The 21186-nt window shown below is 45.5% G+C and overlaps 1 protein-coding gene across 2 annotated transcripts in view; it reads left to right on the top strand.

The window, feature by feature from the left end:
* Window positions 1-594: 594 nt before the first annotated feature.
* The window catches only part of LOC147031513 (uncharacterized), a 33902-nt gene continuing 13310 nt past the window's right edge, over window positions 595-21186 (top strand). The window contains exons 1-4 of one of the 2 annotated variants that reach the window (XM_085864270.1): window positions 595-1779; window positions 1959-2090; window positions 7189-7347; window positions 17477-17623. In XM_085864270.1, coding sequence (XP_085720396.1) covers window positions 1765-1779; window positions 1959-2090; window positions 7189-7347; window positions 17477-17623 — 453 coding nt within the window. In that variant the 5' untranslated portion in view covers window positions 595-1764. The remainder of the gene's footprint in view (window positions 1780-1958; window positions 2091-7188; window positions 7348-17476; window positions 17624-21186) is intronic. The other variant, XM_085864278.1, reaches the window with a different exon arrangement.

The raw sequence follows: 21186 nt of genomic DNA, 5'->3' as shown, positions 1-21186 counted from the left end.
CCAATTGCTCATGATCTTATGCCAGAATATTAACCAGGTGCTGGCCTGAATATTTATGGCCGCCATTTTCACAAAATGGGGTCATATTTGAGCATATTGCTTTGAAACAGTTCAGCTTCTGTAAAAATTGACGTACTGTAAGGTATATTAGTTTCTTGGACATTCTCATTCACACCAGCAGAGAATATAAGAGACACGGGAGATAGATCAGGAGACGGAGATGCAGAAATCGAAAGAGGGGAAGGAATTACATGAAATTACAAATGAGCACACACAGGTCGAGATAGGACGGGACAATGAGGACGAGCATGGGGAATGTTTTGTGAACCAGTGCGAGCATCAGGATAGCGTCCCTCAGGAACAGAGGGAGTGGATAAGCTCCCTCGAAGTGGAATGCGACCAGGTGAGTCCAGTTGAGCCATACGAGTTTGAGCGGGTGCATGGTACGAACGGTTCCATGCAGAGTTTGGGGGGGGGGGTAGAGACCTCGGGACCCCTTGAGTTAACACGAATCCCCAATATGATTGTCCCGGAGTGTATGTTGAAATGTGTGCCAGAAGGTAAGTATTTGTGCAAATGACATGGAATGTGTGGAAATGGGACACGGACGGAATCAGACGGGAGACAGGAAAAGCAAGCCTGGAAGGCCGCAAAGGGTGAATTTGGCAACCGCGCCGGGTTCGCGTGACGGCGCATACGAGGTCCATGGCGCGTTTCACGCACGGCCCGCACGCGCGCGTCTGTGCGATCACCATCCGGCGCGAGAACGCTCCACGTTGGATACAAGCCGGCCACGTGGACGGTGAGAATGTAGATGACGAGTGTTGTGCGAATTTGGAATGGACGGGTCCACATGAGGGCGCGTGTGTGAAGCTCCCCATGCTGCACACTGCGTGTTCTGTTCGCGGAACATGCAGAGCGGGTTCCCGGGACGATGCGCTCGTGCGGGCCTGCACGGGAAACCGCGCAGGTTCGGTGCGCAGGTGACGTCACTGGGGATCTCGCAGCGTGAGTTACGGGCGAGCGGCGCGCGTTGGCTCGCATGGCGGACCCCTTGAAGGCGAGCGCGCGCGATGCACAGGGCGACAAGGCCCCAGGTATCGGCCAACGGAAAGGGACGTGCGTGCTGTAAACCGCCGCCCTGGAGATGCAAGGTTCGTGGGGCCTTGCCCCGAGTACACGATAGCCCGGCCAGGATGTGGTAAGCATCCTGCCTCGGCAAAGGAGCATTAGATAGTGGGAAGGGTTTAGCGTCGATAGACCGGCCTCATGGGGCAGGAACAGTTCCTCATGGGGCCCGTGGAACAAGTTGGAGGGAATGTTAGGTTATATTTAGAAATGGATTTTGGGAGACACGGACGGACATGGAATGTGTAGTGGGGACGTAGCTTAACAGTAGAGTTAAAAGGAACGTGCATTAGTGTAAGGGATGACGGGGAGCACGAGTTAGGGGAAATGAGTTAGTTTGGGGAAGAGTTAGGGGAAGAATTTTTTTTCCCTTCAAATCAGGCCATGATTAATGATTTTCAATGGTTTTCAGAAGAAGAAAAAAAATTCCTTTTGGTTTCTCTTTAATAATGAACACACCTGTGTGTCAATGGAGATATGGCATCTGTCAAAATAGTCGTTAAAATCTTCACCACTTATTCAAAGTGAATACCATTGATGAAACCACGTGAAGGTGACTATTTCCCTCCTTTGTCCCTCATCTATTTCCCTTATCCCAACTTTCTCTCTCTTTCAACAGAATTGACGTGATCAGAAATGGCGAAATCCTGTGTAAGTAAGAAAAACTGGTTCAATAAGCTTTTCAGAAAGCTTGCGGTGAAATACACAAAATCATGTCTCCCCAACACCATGTCAAGGGAAAGCAACACTCTTGAGAACGGTCACCACAACCACATTCTTTACAAATTTCGAAACACCTGTTGATGTTTTTTTTTTAATTTTCCCGATAGAAATCAGCAAAAACTGAGGAAAAGGGATGTGTCTCGGCGTTGCCTGAAAATGGGGTACAGGTGGCACAGGTGGTACAGGAACCACAAAACACTCCAGAGGAGCAGCAACAAGAGGAGAAATACAATGAACAGGTATCTGGCTTTTGGTGTTCACTCACGTTAACTTCAGTTTTGATACCAATTGTTGCTCAACTTGACATAACTGAACAAACATGACGACTATTCTCGAAATACCTGCAATCACTGAACATAACAAATAATTCATACAGAACTCAGAGAAGCTTGTTACTTCTGCCATGGAAGGTGGATGGAGGTGATGCTTTCACGCCTGTCTTTGTCTGTCTTGTCTGTTTGTCCATTTGTTTTACTGTGAGCAGGATATCTCAAAAAGTTGGGACGGATTCGGCCAAAATTTGATGGAAAGGTTGGGTCCGTGCCAGGAGGAATTCATTACACTTTGGTGAAGATCCTGATCAGAATCCGGATCCGAGAATTTTTTAATTGATTCTTCACGATTGAGAGATTGGTACAAAAATGATATTAGAGCACAATGTCTCAAAAAGCTGTGGATGGATTTGGACGAAACTTGGTGGACAGGGGTGTGCGTCAAGGAAGCACCGATTCAATTTAGGTGAAGGTCCAGATCCAGATACGACAATTTAAAAAAATATATTTTAAAGCGATTTCTCACTGTTGGGGCCACAATGGGGCCCAAAACGATATATATGGCATGATACAGTATTTCAAAGAGTTATGTACAGGTTATGACACAACTCGGTGGTTGAACTCGTTAGTTGATAACCAAAATCTAATCGGCTTGTTCTTAAGGTCCAGATTCGGATCCGGCCTATCAGTGGCATACAAAACGTACGTTGTTCTGCCTGACATAGGTATGCACTCCACCGAGTGCTGTTTTAGTTTTCTACATGGTTTCACTTTTGCAAATCGATGAACTGGCACCACGTATTGAAATGCATGATCAACAGAGTCGTGAAATGATGTCTCGAAGGATTCAGCATTTAGAGCAGATGCAGCAGAATGATGACAAGTTTCACCAACAGGCAAATACTTTCTGAGATTTACTCACAGTACAGTATAGTCTTTCCTTTGGTTGATAATATCTATCATGTCACACAATCCATGCACGTACCCTCCCACATACTGTGTGTTATTATCCTCGACCTGTGCTGCTTGACATGCTTATCGATCTGACTTTCAGATTAAATGCCTCCTGGTCAGCCATTCCATTCGTGACTCGTGTGACATTTGCAGAAATAATGAGCTGTCCTTTCTTTAATCCCCGTCGGTGAGCAATTTTATTTCTGCAGGCTTGTAGAACGTTGGGCTCTTTTGATGTGGGCTAAAACGAAATCCGAATGAATCATTCTTCATTGAATGACAGCACTTTGAAGTCTGTGACTCGTGTGACCGCTAGAAACAGAATTTCTCAACACTGCTTCACGTTTTTGCCATTTCGTATGAAACTATCTGATGGACTGGAGTGATATTCAGGGAGGGTAATAGCCTGATATATGGCAGAATTTGAGGAAGGGTTATTCCGCAGCAATTGCTCACCATCCCTTCACACAAGCAATCTAAATATGTGACTCGTGTGACAGAGAAATGTGACTCGAGTGACAGAGTTGAAGGTTTTTTGAAATATTTGTTATGTACGTTATTTAAAGTGGCCAAACTATTTGAAAATTCCGTGAAAACAGTATAAACTCTCTTATAATGCACAAGAACTTGATGATAGGGACTAAAATGCCGAGATTTGACCCTGATTATCCATTTCCAAGGGTATCGTCGAAATCCTGGACGGAGATCCACCAAAATAGAATTGCTTCACCAGCTTTGATGAATCTGAAATGCGTGTTTATGTGTAATAACCTGTTAGCAAAAAGGAACAAAAATAACATCCAACAAATTACTCATCACATCCTGAAACACTGGCAAACGATAGATTAATTATCAAAAAATCACGAAACGAACACACTGTAAAAATAGAAAGCTCAACAACGAATTCTCAAAACAGACTAGATTACAAATCACCCTCATCGCGGTTGGGGAATGGCAGCGATGGTTCAGAACTTCGGACGAGCAGCCTGACTGCGCCGGAAAACTTGAAATTTGGCCTCGATGTCGTCAAGGTCATTCACAGTGAATGGATCATGCCCGTTGAGTTGCACTGGACCGGCAAATATCCATACTGGGAGGACACGCTCTGTCCTTAGAGCGGGGCCAGGTAAATGTACCCGTGAGTGCATCGCGTTTAAGAAATTCGATTCTGTAATGGCCAACTGCAATTGCTGCACAGGTGCATGGGTTCAGCACCCTTCCGATGTAATACTTGGGCGAAGCTTCGTAGTACACACAATAGTACGCACCTTCGACCATGCTCGGCTCAGTGGTGGTATTGCATCCTACCATTGCTTCCATCGGACGAGAGAGTACTTCGGAAGTGTAGACTCTCGTCTCGATTGCTCAATCTTTATTTTGTATGCAATGATAGGATGCAATACCTTTGATGGGGCGAGCATGATCGAAGACAGAAGTGAGGCCCAATTCGGCTTCTCGAACTTTGATCATTTCAGTGGTGATGAGACAAACACCAATGGCAGAGTCCTGGACGGCCTTGTAGAAGTCGTTGGCGTCATTGATGATCGCGCGCCGGGACTTGATTTTGTTGGTGGCGATTATTTTCAATGTCCCGCCAATACCGTCTACTGGACCCTTGCCATGGCTTGTGGCGCTAAAATTCCAGGTGACCTCCAGGCCATGCTTGGCGGAAAGTAACGGAAGGGTGCTGACAGTGAATCGGTTTTTAAACAGGCTAGCTGGGCGATCTGTCCAGATTATTAGATGCTGAGAACCAGCCATCGAGCTGGCCCTCAGAATTTCATCGAGAAACACAACCACGGCTGTCTTATCATGTTGGAGATAGTCACTTACGATGACTCGATGTGACATCCTCACGAAACCAGAGTACCGAAGTGAACAGCGTCACCTGGGCCTGGTTCCAGTGAGCAGATTGGGCCTCATCTTGCCCAATACACGAGAAATTCTCGGCAAAGTCCATTTGCAGGACCGCAGTTATTGATGTCGAATCACGAGCTTCAATTTTGTCCTTCATAGCTTTTCGCCTGCATACGCTTGATGAAGCAATGTTTGAAGAATTTCGGAGCCATTTCAGAGACATAGCCATGCAACTGTTCAACAGTACCAGATTCTTCAATTTTCTGGAGGCGGACGTTTGTATCCTGCCAGCTGAGCCATTTTATAGCTGTGTTCTTCAGGTCCTCATTGACGTCGGGCAACAGGTATTTGTACTGGTAGCCGCAATTTACATGGTCGCAGATGCTGAACCAGCATTTGGGGTCAGTTGGTGAAATTAGGCAGGTACCAGGGAAGTTTTTCGAATACGGTGGTTTCGAAGGAAAGACTTTGTGCAGAACGTCGACTCCTTGAATAAAATTCTCATGATAAACGCATACACACACGTTCATCGGGATTTGAGAATTCAACACCACATGCGGTGGTCGTAATTCTGAAAACTTGCTCAACCCAATACGGACATCAGTGTTCTCCTCCAGGAAGAAAGCATGCGCCACCTTCATATTCATCACCATGTGCTGCTTCTGGCGTTTTTCTTTGTCAGTTGCCGTTCGCACAGTCACTACGTCCCTTTTCCCCGGTGCCATTCTGCTGATATCATCGCTGCAAAAGAACATCTGAACGCGGTTGATCGTTCCTTCAGCAAGACGTGTCATACGTGTCTTATTCTCAGGCCATTTTATTTTGATACCAAACTCCTTCGTTCGTCTTTTAACCACAGCCACCTTTTTCTTTGACTTTTGGGAAGGAGTCCTTTCACTATGTTGGTCGCTCGATGGAGTTGCTGACGTGAACCATATGCCTTATGACTGAGTGTCCCAACTGGTGTGACTTGTAAGGCCTTTCGAGCTCTGGACCTTCTCTGTCGTTCTCAGTCTTTTGCACGTTTACTCTCCAACGCAACAGGATCGGTTTTCAGCTTCTGCTTCTCTGCTTTATGATATTTTTGTTTGTACTCGGAATTTTTAGCTTTGTATTCCTCGAATAACTCAGGGTTGTTTCCCAGTCTGCTCCGCCGATTACGTTGTCTTAATGTTGAGCCCTTGACGCCAACCGTGGAGTCATTGCCACCGGGCTTGGAGCCTTTGGCACCAGTCCTGCCCAGTAAAGAGTGAATTCATAGAAATCATCATTCATGGCTTAAAACACGACAAAACAAATGAAAAAAATTTCAATCAAGGCATTGAACACAAGCCACAGTTTAATCGTAAATAGTCGAAGTTGATTGCGTGATTCGCGTGACGTGACTCGTGTGACATGAAATGACCAGGTGCTCGTATCAATAATCGGAGATCTACATATGAAAGTTCTCTTTGATTCAAATCCCACATATCCATAGATATACCAAAATAAAGGAATGCCAATAAATCCTACTGAAACTGAATAATAAACTATTTCACTCACCTGTGTGACTCACGTGACATATGTTTTGTGGGTGTTTTCCTAATCGAAATCCAAAAAAAACAGACGCGCTGATGGCACAACTGTCATAGACTAACACTGCTGATGTAACGGCTGCCTTGTGGGGCCAGAGACTATGTTGGATGATGCAATAGGCAATGGAAAAATCCCACTCAATTAAAAACGCCATCTTTTTACCCCACAATGAACTGAAAAAACTCCAACTTCCACGAGCTGTGAAAACGCTGCCAGTGAACCGATCCTTTTGAAATTTCAAATTTATGACCACCAGGTATTCCTCTTTTAAATAACTAAACACCGGTGGCGATTTGTAGTATTCCAACTTTTCACCAAAATGATGACAGTCACGTTGAATAGATCTGGTGGCGAGGAAAAAAAATAGACGAGTGCTCTGAGGACTTGTGTTCTAAAAACAAGGCACAGATGCACAACATGAAAGACATGGACCTCAAATTGCTGTTCATGGAAGGAAACCCACAGCAAAGGCACCTACAGCAAAATGAAGATGAACTAGAATGGAGAAAACAGGTAGGAAGCCATACATGGTATTTCTTCTTCTTTGTACACCTTTCTGTATGAGTGATTAATTCACTCATCATGATCTATGCTTGTATGTGTAAATGATTATCTTTGGTGGTGTTTCTTCTTGATGCTATTTCTGCTTCTTCATGAGCACAATTTTTCTTCCGCACAGATCGATTTGCTTTCACAATTGCTGAAAGGGAAGGACAAAGAAATTGAAGTGATAACATCGAAATGTGAGGGACTTTCAAAGAGTGTGACAAACACTGTGAGCAAGCTGTCAGAAGTGGAAAATCAGCTTCAGGAGCAGCAACAGAATCACTGCAAACAAGTAAGCAATTTTTATATGAAACATGTGGGACGACAGATGACAAGAGGGGGAAAATCATGTTCACCTCCGCATGTTCTGATGGATTTTAACACCTTGCAGGTCATGCTGCTCATGAGACATTTACAAATGGAAGATTACTGGGGGGGGGGGGGGGGATAATGGGGCTTCAAAATATAGCACCAAAATTAAGTCTTGAATCAGCCTCACATCAGTGTGTTCCATTTATTTTGTACGTGTATCTTTCATGACTTGAACTACATTTATAATTTGACTATCTTTTTCCAAAGTGTAATTTTATCGATTGTCACACGTTTCAGATTCCTCATGATATTTTGTTGCTGATGAAGCTTTCAATCCAAAACGGTGCTTATCACTCATAGGATGGTCGACTTTATCCTTTGGTTCTGATCGAGCTTGTCATGTATTGCCACGCCCTTGAATGACCACGAGAACTTTCAATGACATGCTGCCGACAGCGACAAACGCTCTGTCCAAATCAAATGCGCTCAATCATCTTCCTCAAATTGATCACGTGCGTGATTGAAAGACTTCATCGGCAATCGAACATAACGAGGAATGAATCCTTCTCGGGCTATTTTAAAAATATAATAATCAAAAAGACATCGACAGTGTTGTGAAAAGTTGGCGGGATGATGTGGGATCAAGAGGTTTGTGCACTTGTCTCTGAGCCATCGAGCCTGGGTTTGAATCTCAGTACAGTTGCAAACTTTCACTCTGATGTCTCAGAGACAGCGTGATTCATCAACGTGTGTGTGGTCCCTCGGATGGACCTGAAATCAGGCACCCTGTCTTCCGGCGTTCGTTTGTGGACATTAGTGTCGAATACTGGTGTTGATTGTAATTTGTGAAATTATATGTGTACTTTGCACCTTCAATCACAATTGAATCCATTTTGTTCTTGAGTGAGGTACCTTCAGAAATTCCTGATGTTTAGTGATTGAGGGACAGAAGGGGTGCTCAATTGTGGAGCTGTGTGGTCTGGAATCTATTTCCAAACGATGTACGTTCCGGTTCTTGAGCGACGGTGGCAGTTCTGCTTCAAATTATTTCAGTCCTCTTCTTCTTGCATAAGGCAGCTTAGCTGCCGGGGTAGCTACCATTTGTTGGAAGTGTGACTGTGTTGCTGATGCAGTGCCCCTCCACCAGTACACACTGGTACTCATTTCACCGACCTCAGAAGGAGGACAGGCTGAGTCAACCCACTGATGTATTAATTCAGTAGCCAACGAGGATTAAACTCAGGACCCGAGGATCCCATCATACCACCCAAACCACGAAGCCAACACCAGGCTCATTGTTTGAGTGATTCTTCACCATTGAGAGATTGGGATCAAAAACGAGATATATCACGATGCCTCGTCAATGTATTGGGCCAGATATGTTCTCTTCGATCTGGCAAAACAGGGAGGAGTTTTGCGCTGTCCCGAGTGCCCTTGTAGTTTCCAATGTTTGCGTTTTTGTAGATCAATAAATGGGTTTCAAATTCTCCCTCTCTCCCCACTTTCTCTCTCCCCTCCCTCTCTCTCTCTCTCTCTCTCTCTCTCTCTCTCTCTCTCTCTCTCTCTCTCTCTCTCTCTCTCTCTCTCTCTCTCTCTCTCTCTCTCTCTCTCTCTCTCTCTCTCTCTCTCTCTCTCTCTCTCTCTCTCTCTCTCTCTCTCTCTCTCTCTCTCTCTCTCTCTCTCTCTCTCTCTCTCTCTCTCTCTCTCTCTCTCTCTCTCTCTCTCTCTCTCTCTCTCTCTCTCTCTCTCTCTCTCTCTCTCTCCATCTCTCTCTCTCTCTCTCTCTCTCTCTCTCTCTCTCTCTCTCTCTCTCTCTCTCTCTCTCTCTCTCTCTCTCTCTCTCTCTCTCTCTCTCTCTCTCTCTCTCTCCATCTCTCTCTCTCTCTCTCTCTCTCTCTCTCTCTCTCTCTCCATCTCTCTCTCTCTCTCTCTCTCTCTCTCCCACTCTCTCTCTCTCCCACTCTCTCTCTCTCCCACTGTCTCTCTCCCACTCTCTCTCTCTCTCCCTCCCTCTCTCCCAGTCTCTCTGTCCCACTCTCTCTCTTCGACTCTGTCTCTGTCCTACTCTCTGTCCCTACTCTCTGTCCCACTCTCTGTCCCACTCTCTCTCTCTCCCCTCTCTCTCTCCCACTCTCTCTCTCTCCCACTCTCTCTCTCCCACTCTCTCTCTCTCTCCCACTCTCTCTCTCTGCCAGTCTCTCTCTCTCCCACTCTCTCTCTCTCCCACTCTCTCTCTCTCCCACTCTCTCTCTCTCCCACTCTCTCTCTCTCCCACTCTCTCTCTCTCTCACTCTCTCTCTCCCACTCTCTCTCCCACTCTCTCTCCCACTCTCTCTCCCACTCTCTCTCTCCCACTCTCTCTCCCACTCTCTCTCCCACTCTCTCTCTCTCCCACTCTCTCTCTCTCTCTCTCTCTCTCTCTCTCTCTCTCTCTCTCTCTCTCTCTCTCTCTCTCTCTCTCTCTCTCTCTCTCTCTCTCTCTCTCTCTCTCTCTCTCTCTCTCTCTCTCTCTCTCTCTCTCTCTCTCTCTCTCTCTCTCTCTCTCTCTCTCTCTCTCTCTCTCTCTCTCTCTCTCTCTCTCTCTCTCTCTCTCTCTCTCTCTCTCTCTCTCTCTCTCTCTATCTCTCTCTCTCTCTCTCTCTCTCTCTCCCCCCTTTTCTCTCTATCTCTCTCTCCTCCCACTTTGCACAGCTGTTGTTCGCTTGGCACGCACATGCAATCGCAAAGTCGGGTCAGGTATGGGAGCATGTGCCAGAACAGTGCGTCGCTGCGTCCACTTTCCCCTGGTACTCCAGGGCCTCCGTCTGGCCATCCCCCCAAGCAGATGCCAGGCCCATCCCCATCTCCTTGAGATTATGGTCAACTTGCTGCAACCACGACGCACGTGGTCGGCCCACTGGTCTCCTCCACTCACGAGACTCCCCCGCTGAGAGAATCTGGTGAGCAGGATCAGCGTCAGGAGAACGAGCCACATGTCCATACAGCCGCAATTGACGCTCGCGGACGATGCAGGTAACAAATCTCATCCGAGTCTCTCTCAGCAACTGCTCGTTGGACACAAAATCCGACCAGCAATAGCCAAGGATTCTCCGAAGAGACCTGGTAACAAAGGAATTCAGTCTCGTCTCAGATCCTTGGTCAGAGTCCAAGTCTTGCATCCATAGAGCAAGACTGGAAGTACCAAGGGCCTGAAGACTTGGACTTTCGTCCTGACGCATAGGTACCGGCAGCGCCACACCCCATGATCCAGTGAATCCATGACTCCCCAGGCCCGACCCAGACGTCTATTGACCTCTGACTCACAGCCAGCAGAGACATGAATATCACTGCCAAGGTAAGTGAATCTCTCCCCGACCTCAACATCCTCACCACAAACAGACACTGACAGGACAGCAGCATCCAAGATGTCACCGAAAGCCTGGATCTTAGTTTTGACCCAAGAAACCCGTAATCCTAGCGGCTGCGAGTCCTCATTCAGCACCTCGATGGCCCCCAAAAGGATATATAAAGTCTCCGCAAAGATGACTGCGTCATCTGCAAAATCATGGTCCGAGATCTTGACATTCCCAAACGATGCACTGCAGCTTGATCTCTCCGACATCCTCCCTAAAATCCAGTCCATACAAGTGCAGAAAAGTGTGGGGGCCAGTACACACCCCTGACGAACTCCAGTCACAACTGGAAATAAGTCGGAGATGGTACCACCACACTTCACAGCACTCTTAGTACCAGAGTAGAGTTCAGACATCAGATCGTTCAGTTTTGGTGGCACCCCACGAAGACCAAGAATCCTCCAGAGGACATCCCGATTCACTGAATCGAACGCTTTACAGAGATCAACATAGGCTGCAAGCAGCCCCTGCCGAAACTCTCGCATGCGTTCGGTGAGGACCCGAAGAGCAATGATACGGTCAATCGTTGACCTCTTTGGTGTAAAGCCTGACTGCTCTGGACGCTGGTGCTCAAGCAGATGGTGGCGAACCCTATCAAGAATTATCCGAGCAAAGACCTTGCCCGGCACTGAGAGCAGCGTCACCCCTCTGTGTTTGTTGCATTCTTGGCGATCACCCTTCCCTTTCCAGAGAGGAACAACAAGGCTCCTCTTCCAGTCAGTTGGGATGATGCCTGTGTTCCAGACAGAGCACGGAAACTGCATGCAACGACACGAGTATAGCATTTCCACCAGCCTTGAAAAGTTCAGCATGGATGCCACAGATCCCTGGAGCTTTGCCCCGTTTCAATCGGTTCACCGCAGCCCGTGTTTCCACAAGCGAAGGTGGACCACAGTTGATTCGAGGGTCAGCAATAGGGATTGTAACACCCTTGACGTCCAACTCAACAGCTGGGGGATCAGCCCCGTACAACTGCTCAAAGTAACCGGCCCAGCGGGCCTTCACTTCAGACTCTGTCAAGAGCCTACCACTCTTTGCTCTAACTACAGTGCTCTGAAGGATGGGCTTGGATGAACGCAATGCGCGAATTCCCCTCTAAGCAGGACGAGAATCACCTGTCCACAGGTGATGCTCAACTCCCTCACAGATTCCTTGCACATCGGCCTCCTTGTCCACCCTCAGTGCATGTACAGTTTTACGCCTCAGCTCCCTGAACAGCTCAGCTATGCCATTCAGCCTGGCCCTGCGACTGGTCAATGGTATCCAGTGTCCCTTGAGAGACAAAATTCTTCTTTGCCCTGTGGTGAGTTCCAAGACATCCATCGGCAACATCAAGGACGGTGGTCTTGAAGGCACCCCACAACTCTTCAGGACCCCCCAAAGCACCCAGACCCCCCAAGTGTCCACTGAGGCTGTTCGCAAACTCCTCAGCTACTCTCTCATCCCTGAGCTTGCCAACATCCAGCCTAGGCTGGGATGGTACCATTCTCCCGGATTTAAGGTGCAACTTTAGAGTTGCTACAACAAGCCGGTGGTCAGTATTGAGGAACTGAGCACACCGGTAGACCCTGCAGTTCTGGATCATCCTCTAGCGACCATCAACGAGGACATGGTCAATCTCCTTTGCCGCACCACCAGCGTTGGAATACCAAGTCCAGCGATGAGCTTGTGGGCGCTGAAACCATGAACCAGCCACCCTAAGTCCATGACTTCTTGCAAAGTCAAGGAACTTAGTGCTATTCTGGTTCATAGTTCCTGACCCATGGGGACCAATACACATCTCATAACCATCCCTATCAGTTCCAGTCGATGCATTGAAATCCCCCAAGACTAGAAGTGTATCTCGTCTGGGGCACTGATCAACCACAGACTCTAGCGTGGTGTAGAATGCATTCTTCACGGTGAGATCACTCGCCTCAGTCGGAGCATAAACAGAGACCAGGGAAATGACACCTAAGGAGTGACGAATCCTTAATCTCATTATACGCTCGTTGACCGGTGTTACCTCAATTATCATTGGGGTCAGCTTATTGGACACACCTGCAGCAACTCCTTGGGTATGGTAACCATCAGAGCGACCAGACCAATAGTAGGTGTAACCACCCATCATTATCTCGCCGCAATCCGGTCTCTGAACCTCAGAGAGAGCTACAATCCCGATGTCCAAACGCTTGAGCTCAGATGATAACAGAGACAGGTGAACATCCTCTCTTAGGGATAGCACATTCCAGGCACCCACCCGAAGGGACCGTCTCAGGTTAACCCAAGGAGACTGCCGTCTGGTGGACGACACCTCAGCACCTCTCCGACACACTCTCCCGCAATCTGACCCAGGGATGTTACCCTGTGGTTTCCCTCCTATCATCAAAGATTGGGGGGTCCTGAAGGCTTTGCCCCAATCCCATCATCCGGTGAGCTGCCCTGCGAAGGGAAGCTGCACAGGAGGTACTCCCACGGAGTGGGTTTTCAGATTTTTTTTTGCGTTTTTGTGTTTTGCGGAATGAAGGGTTTTACGGTGGCCGGAGTGCAAATCCTGCCACCAACCTCTTCATAAAAAGTAACCCAACTGCAGGAGGACGTCCGCAGACACAGTTGGGCACTAGATATGGATGGTCGTTGCCTCACAAGGAGCTCCTCTGCCCTTTGAGTCAGCTGTTGCTGTTGTTCTCCCCCCTTCTCTCTCTATCTCTCTCTCCTCCCACTTTGCACAGCTGTTGTTTGCTTGGCACGCACGTGCAATCGCAAGGGGCTGTTGCTTAGTCTCTGGTGGTACGTGTGGAGCCTGTGTTGCTTCTCCTGTCTCTCTTCTTATCATCTCCTTATCTTTTGTCTTATGTATCTTTTAAAAATTTACAATTCGAGCATCCGTTTGTATAAACTCTCTTGTTGTTAATGCTTTATCGATTGCTTTTTAAATGAATTGTTTTCTTCTTTTTTTCCACTCTTGTATATTATTCTTTCCTTTCTTGTGTGGGTTTATTGAAAAACTTATGTTGCATTGTATATCTTGTATACATTATTTTGTAATAAAAGGACCTAAAAGTCAAAGTCTCTTTCTCTGACTCTCTCTCCCACTCTTTCTCTTTTTCTCTCTCTCTCTCTCTCTCTCTCTCACTGTCTCTCTATCTCTCTCTCTGTCTGTCTCTATCTCTCTCTCTCTCTCTCTCTCTCTCTCTCTCTCTCTCTCTCTCTCTCTCTCTCTCTCTCTCTCTCTCTCTCTTTCTCGATCTTTTTCTCTCTTTTTCTCTCTTTTTCTCTCTTTTTCTCTCTCTTTCTCTCTCTTTCTCTCTCTTTCTCTCTCTTTCTCTCTCTCTCAATCTCTCTCTCTCTCTTTCTCTCTCTTTCTCTCTCTTTCTCTCTCTTTCTCTCTCTTTCTCTCTCTTTCTCTCTCTTTCTCTCTCTTTCTCTCTCTTTCTCTCTCTTTCTCTCTCTTTCTCTCTCTTTCTCTCTCTTTCTCTCTCTTTCTCTCTCTTTCTCTCTCTTTCTCTCTCTTTCTCTCTCTCTCAGTCTCTCTCTCTCTCTTTCTCTCTCTTTCTCTCTCTTTCTCTCTCTTTCTCTCTCTTTCTCTCTCTTTCTCTCTTCTTTCTCTCTCTTTCTCTCTCTTTCTCTCTCTTTCTCTCTCTTTCTCTCTCTTTCTCTCTCTCTTTCTCTCTCTTTCTCTCTTTCTCTCTCTTTCTCTCTCTTTCTCTCTCTTTCTCTCTCTTTCTCTCTCTTTCTCTCTCTTTCTCTCTCTTTCTCTCTCTTTCTCTCTCTTTCTCTCTCTTTCTCTCTCTTTCTCTCTCTTTCTCTCTCTTTCTCTCTCTTTCTCTCTCTTTCTCTCTCTTTCTCTCTCTTTCTCTCTCTTTCTCTCTCTTTCTCTCTCTTTCTCTCTCTTTCTCTCTCTTTCTCTCTCTTTCTCTCTCTTTCTCTCTCTTTCTCTCTCTTTCTCTCTCTTTCTCTCTCTTTCTCTCTCTTTCTCTCTCTTTCTCTCTCTTTCTCTCTCTTTCTCTCTCTTTCTCTCTCTTTCTCTCTCTTTCTCTCTCTTTCTCTCTCTTTCTCTCTCTTTCTCTCTCTTCTCTCTCTCTCTCTCTCTCTTTCTCTCTCTTTCTCTCTCTTTCTCTCTCTTTCTCTCTCTTTCTCTCTCTTTCTCTCTCTTTCTCTCTCTTTCTCTCTCTTTCTCTCTCTTTCTCTCTCTTTCTCTCTCTTTCTCTCTCTTTCTCTCTCTTTCTCTCTCTTTCTCTCTCTTTCTCTCTCTTTCTCTCTCTTTCTCTCTCTTTCTCTCTCTTTCTCTCTCTTTCTCTCTTTCTCTCTCTTTCTCTCTTTCTCTCTCTTTCTCTCTTTCTCTCTTTCTCTCTTTCTCTCTTTCTCTCTTTCTCTCTCTTTCTCTCTCACACACACACAAAAATTGTGGACATTGATCCAGATGAAATTTTGTGGACAGAATCAAGGACAAACTGTTTCGATTTTGGTGAAGATCCAGATCCGGATATGACTATGATAATTTTTGAATGTGATATCTCACCATTTTGAGATGGGGCTCAAAAAACGATATATAGTATGACAATTAAAAAAATGTAGTGGGCCCGATATGTTCTCGTGGATCAGGCATTACAGGATGGAGGTATGTGCTCTTTTGAGTGCCCTTCTCGTTAAGTCTCTTTCTGGTGAATGTTTCCCCTCCATCCCCTCCCTTACCTGAAAGGGTTGCACAGCTGACACGGCACCTGACAAGGCTGAATGCCTAAACTCTGAGTTTGCTTCTAAGTCTTGTGTCCCAAACCCATCGCTTTCTGTACCCACCTTACCTAGTCACACCCAGCTGTTCCTGGACACTGTGTCCTTTTCTCCTGACAAGGTGGAGAGCTTGCTGTCAAACTTCGACTCAGATTCTGCATACGGTCCAGACAGCATCAGCCCACGTTGCCTAAAAACTTGCTCCTCTGCTCTTGCTCATCCTCTTTCTGTTTTATTCACCCTCTCATTTGTTCAATGTCATCTACCATCTGCTAGGACATCAGCAAACATTTCCACTCTGCATAAAAATGTGCAAAAACAGATCCCTGCAACTACAGACCAAGCAGCGTTCTCCCAATTATCAGCAAGGTTGTGAAATCCATCCTCGCTTCAGACATTAAATCCTTCCTCTTCTCCAATGGCTTGATTTCCAATCATCAATTTGGCTTCAGACAAGGTCACTCAACCCTGGATACGCTGCTTCTGCTCTCCCAATAATGGATGGAGATCCTCAATGCCATACATGAAATCAGAGCCATATCCCAAGACATATCATGTGCCTTTGATACTGTCTTGCACCCTGCCCTGCTCACAAAGGTCTCTTCCAATGGTATCCAAGGACATCTCCACTCATGGCTCGCATACTTCCTCTCCCATCACAGCCAACGTGTGGCCCTAAATGGAGTTCTCTCATCCCCTCTTCCTGTCCAAGCTGGAGTGCCTCAAGGTGGTGTTCTGGGCCCTGTTCTTTTTCTGTTTTTCATCAATGATCTCTCCCACTCTGGCAAATCCTCTTTATCTCTTTGCTGATGACTCCACCCTCTGCCGTACCATGTGTCATCACTCAGATCGGCAAGCAGCAGCTACTTCGCTCTCTGCAGATCTGGATAAAATCACAAACTGGTCTAACACGTGGAGCATGTCTTTCAATCCGGATAAATCTCACACTCTCACTTTGTCTCTCCGAAAGGACTGTTTGGAACCCCCCCCCCCATCTACTTTCTCAACAATCCACTGGAAGAAGTCCTTTCATTCAAGCTTCTGGGTCTCACCTTCTGTCATGAACTTTCCTGGGAAAGCCACATTTCAAAGCTGGCCTCCAAAGCCAGTCGCCGACTGGGAATCCTCCGTTGTCTAAAGTCCTTCCTTGGCACACCTGAGCTCCTGACCACATACAAAGCTTTCATCCGCAACCTGATGGAATACTGCTGCCGCCTCTCACCTTTCTTGGCTTCACGCTGAAGAAATTCAGGCAATTGGGATCATTGGTATCTCCCATGATGACGCTGAGTCTTTTGGTCTCTCGCTCTCTCACTGCAGACCGGTCGGTGGTCTTTCTTTCTTCTACCGTCTCCTCTACGGCCTCACCTCCCCTGCTCTGTCTGAGATATGTTCCACTCCATATTTCCAGTGGGCGCTCAAGGTCCGCCAGCAACCCCCTTCTCGTAAAACTACCCAAATCAAGAATAACTGCTCACCTTCACTCTTTCATTCCTCCTTTTTTTCCTGCCTTTGGAATAAACTCCCACACTCTGTTGAATCCCACTCTTCCCTCCAGGTCATCAAAACAGCTGTTCACCACCATCTCTTATTTTCCCCCATCCAAAACCACGATCTTTTCTACCCCTGCTCATCCATCCCAAATCCACCTTCTTCAAATTCCCTGCTTTCTTCCTGAAAGTCCCTGTCGTGTTAGGACCTGAAAGTCCCTGTTGTGTCCATGTTGTTTACCCTGTGTACCCTGGCCCATCCCACTCCCTTCCACAGATCTCCTCATGTCTTTGTTCCACACTATTTTTGCCTTCCTCTCTCCCCCACCACCCCACCCCACCCCCTCTTGTGTCTTGCTGCCCTCGTGTGTTTCTGTGTGTGAGCACTCATACGAGCCTCGACAGTGTCTTAATAACAAATTAAAAAACAAAACATGTCACATTCATTCTTTCTGGTTATGTGGAACAGACAACAGAAACTGCTGTTAATGACTGTCTTGTTTTTTCCACACAGATCAATATTCTAACTCAGCAGTTGGAAGCAATGGAGGCTCACAACAAATATATTACTTCAGAATTTGAGGACATCATTTGGAATTGTTGTACAGTGGACATTCAAATAAAGGATCTCCGACAGAAGAATGTTGAAAGTTGCAAACAAGTAAGCAACCATTATCTAACTTGTGCGATGAGAGATGCCAAGGGGTGAAGATAATGTTCACCTCCACATGTTCTGATGTGTTTTAACACCTTGCAGCTGCTTATTTTCTCCTGCTCATGAAGCCATCAATCAGAAATGGTCCTTAACCCTCATCGGACGGTCCACTTTGGCCTTTGTGCCTGAGTTCGACAAGTACGACACCACCTTCAAATGACCACCAGATCTTTTGATCACATGCTGGATGCAGTGAATAATGCTGTGCCAAAATTGAATGTGCTCAATAACATCCTCGAATTGATCATGTGTGTGATCAAAAAGCTTCATTGGGGAGATATAATCCAAAGGAATTAATCCTCTTTGGGCTACCTTTAAAAATAAGAGGGAGTGGGGAGGAGAAACTTAAGAATGATGAGACCAAGAGCATCACCACAATTACAACACTGTTGTTGTAGAATATTCAAATTTCAGGCTTGGTGAATTAATTTCGTTTCATGAAGAAAAGTATGATTATTTTACAAATATTGTGTATTTATTTTCAAAGTGAGAACAGAAGTTCAATTCGAATGGCAAATAAAACATTTCTACATTCGTAAGTCATGCTTCATTGGATTTGATCAGTTGCTGTATAAATAATGTTTCGAGAAAAATAATACTCATCCATCGATCGCAGATAAATCCCATCTGATCTATCTATCACATATATATCCCATCTCATCTATCTGTCAGAGATATATCCCATCTTATCTATTTATCACAGATGTATCCCATCACATCTATCTATCGCAAATATATCCCATCTCATCTATCTGTCAGAGATATATCCCATCTTATCTGTTTATCACAGATGTATCCCATCTCATCTTTCTATCGCAGAGATATCCCATGTCATCTATCCCTCACATATATGTATGTATATATATATATATATATATATATATATATATATATATATATATATATATATATATATATATATATCCCATCTCATCTATCTGTCAGAGATATATCACATCTCTCTGTCGCAGATATATCACATCTCATCTATCTGTCAGAGATATATCCCATCTTATCTGTTTATCACAGATGTATCCCATCTCATCTATCTATTGCAGATATATCCCATGTCATCTATCTCTCACATATATATCCCATCTCATCTATCTGTCAGAGATATATCCCATCTTATCTGTTTATCACAGATGTATCCCATCTCATCTATCTATCGCAGATAAATCCCATCTCATCTTTCTATCAATCACAAATAAATCCCATCTCATCTATCTATCACAGACAAGTCTCATCTCATCTATCTTTCACAGATAAATCCCATCTCATCTTTCTATCCATCACAGATAAATCCCATCTCATCTATCTATCACAGACAAGTCTCATCTCATCTATCTATCACAGATAAATCCCATCTCATCTTTCTATCTATCACAGATAAATCCCATCTCATCTATCTATCACAGACAAGTCTCATCTCATCTATCTATCACAGATAAATCCCATCTCATCTATCTATCACAGATAAATCTCATCTCATCTCTCTATCGTAGATAAATCCCATCTCATCTATCTATCACACACACACACACATATATATATATATATATATATATATATATATATATATATATATATCCCATCTCATCTATCTATCTCAAATATATCCCATCTCATCTATCTTTCGCAGATAAATCCCATGTCATCTTTCTACCGATCACAGATAAATCCCATCTCATCTTTCTACCGATCACAGATAAATCCCATCTCATCTATCTATCTGTCACTGATAAATCTCATCTCATCTTTCTATATAACACAGATAAATCCCATCTCATCTATCTATCATAGATAAATCCCATCTCATCTATCTATCATAGATAAATCCCATCTCATCTATCTATCATAGATAAATCCCATCTCATCTATCACAGATAAATCCCATCTCATCTATCACAGATAAATCCCACCTCATCTATCACAGATAAATCCCATCTCATCTATCATAGATAAATCCCATCTCATCTGTCACAGATACATCTCATGTATCTATCGCAGATAATGACTTTGATAACCGAAAAATGAGCCATTTTGGGCCATTCTGGGCATGACTTCAGACGTGACATGATGTGACGCACTGTCTGAGGCGTGGCAGACCATTCCGAGCCGTAAAAAACTGTTGCACACTGTGAGCTGAAACGGACGGTTGGAGCCGCACTTTGTCGAGCCGAGCCGAGCCATGCCATTTGATGCATCATGCTGTGACATGACAGTCCCGAGCCATGGCGAGGCATGCAGTGCCGTTCCTTTGTATTGAACGAACTGTTTCACATGCGAGAAGCATTGTCCCTAAGTCCACGAACACCAAGCGTCGTGAATTGTGCCATGAATGGACATAGTCCCATGCAGTGAAAGTAATCCGATCGGCCGGAAGGATAAAGGACCACAGATGGATCGAACGTGCCCAATTAAACAATATGCGAATGGAGCGAAAACCGAGAGGGACTCCACCAGACTGAGGGTGACCATTTGGGTGCGGGGTCAAAGGTAAGACCAATGGGGTGAAGAAAGGATTGTTGAAATGATGATTGGTGAAGATGGGGGGTGGGTAATGGACCGATTGTGTGAATGAGATTGAAAGGATTGGGAGAGGGAGTGGGGAAGGAAGACATCACACCAGGAATTATACAAACTAACCAATCCATGCCCACCGAATTACCCCTTGACAAGGGACCAAGGACAAGCTGCACAAAGACGAATGAAATAACTAATGTTCGGGTCACCTACGTGTCTATGAACGTGAATCGACCCCTGGGGAGGTTTCCAATACAGTAAAAATATTTTCTTGTGCTTCCTTCTACTTCGGAAAGTGGTTAACGAAACAACCTGGAAAATAAGGAATTTTTTTTTTTCAAGTCGGATATTAATTATCAGCTTTGCAACTATTTTGGCAGGTAAATGGATAATTACCTTTCCAACGGTGCCATTTTTATTATGGCAAGACAGCTGGAACTCTTTACAATAAAGCATGACAGAAGTACTATGCCCCTTTCTGTATAGACGAGTAAATACCACCCTTCGCTTCGCTAACCGGAATATTAAGAGGAGGGCGGGGGGTCGGGGGGGGGGGAGAGACAGAGTGGGATGGGGAGGAGAGCGAAGACGGGGATAGTAGAGCAAGGAAGGGGGGGAGTGATGAATGTAGGGGGCTGGAGAGTGAGGTGGGGAGGGAGAGTAACACCTCAGCACACATCACTAAACACTCCAGGAGGGAAGAGGTGCAAGCAGAGAGGTGGGAGTGAGAGAAAGAGAGGTGTGGGAGAGAGTGTTCTGTACTTTATTGTGGGTGGGGGGGGGGAGCAAGGAGGGGAGAGACACAGAGACAGACAGGAACAAAAAAATGAGAGAAAAAGAGTCAAGGGTGGGAGGGGGGTTGGGGGCAGGAGTTAGCAAAGAGAGAATATTATGTTATGCTTTATGACCACACACACACACATTAATTAGATCTTAATTTAATTCATTTGCCTTCCAAACTCCGGAGTTTTCCCCACGGAGAA

Source organism: Eptatretus burgeri, chromosome 2 (genome assembly GCF_056783735.1).
Source record: "Eptatretus burgeri isolate ZD-2024b chromosome 2, Ebu_testis_v1, whole genome shotgun sequence".
NCBI lineage: Eukaryota > Metazoa > Chordata > Myxini > Myxiniformes > Myxinidae > Eptatretus > Eptatretus burgeri.
This window is presented reverse-complemented; position numbering and strand designations above follow the sequence as displayed.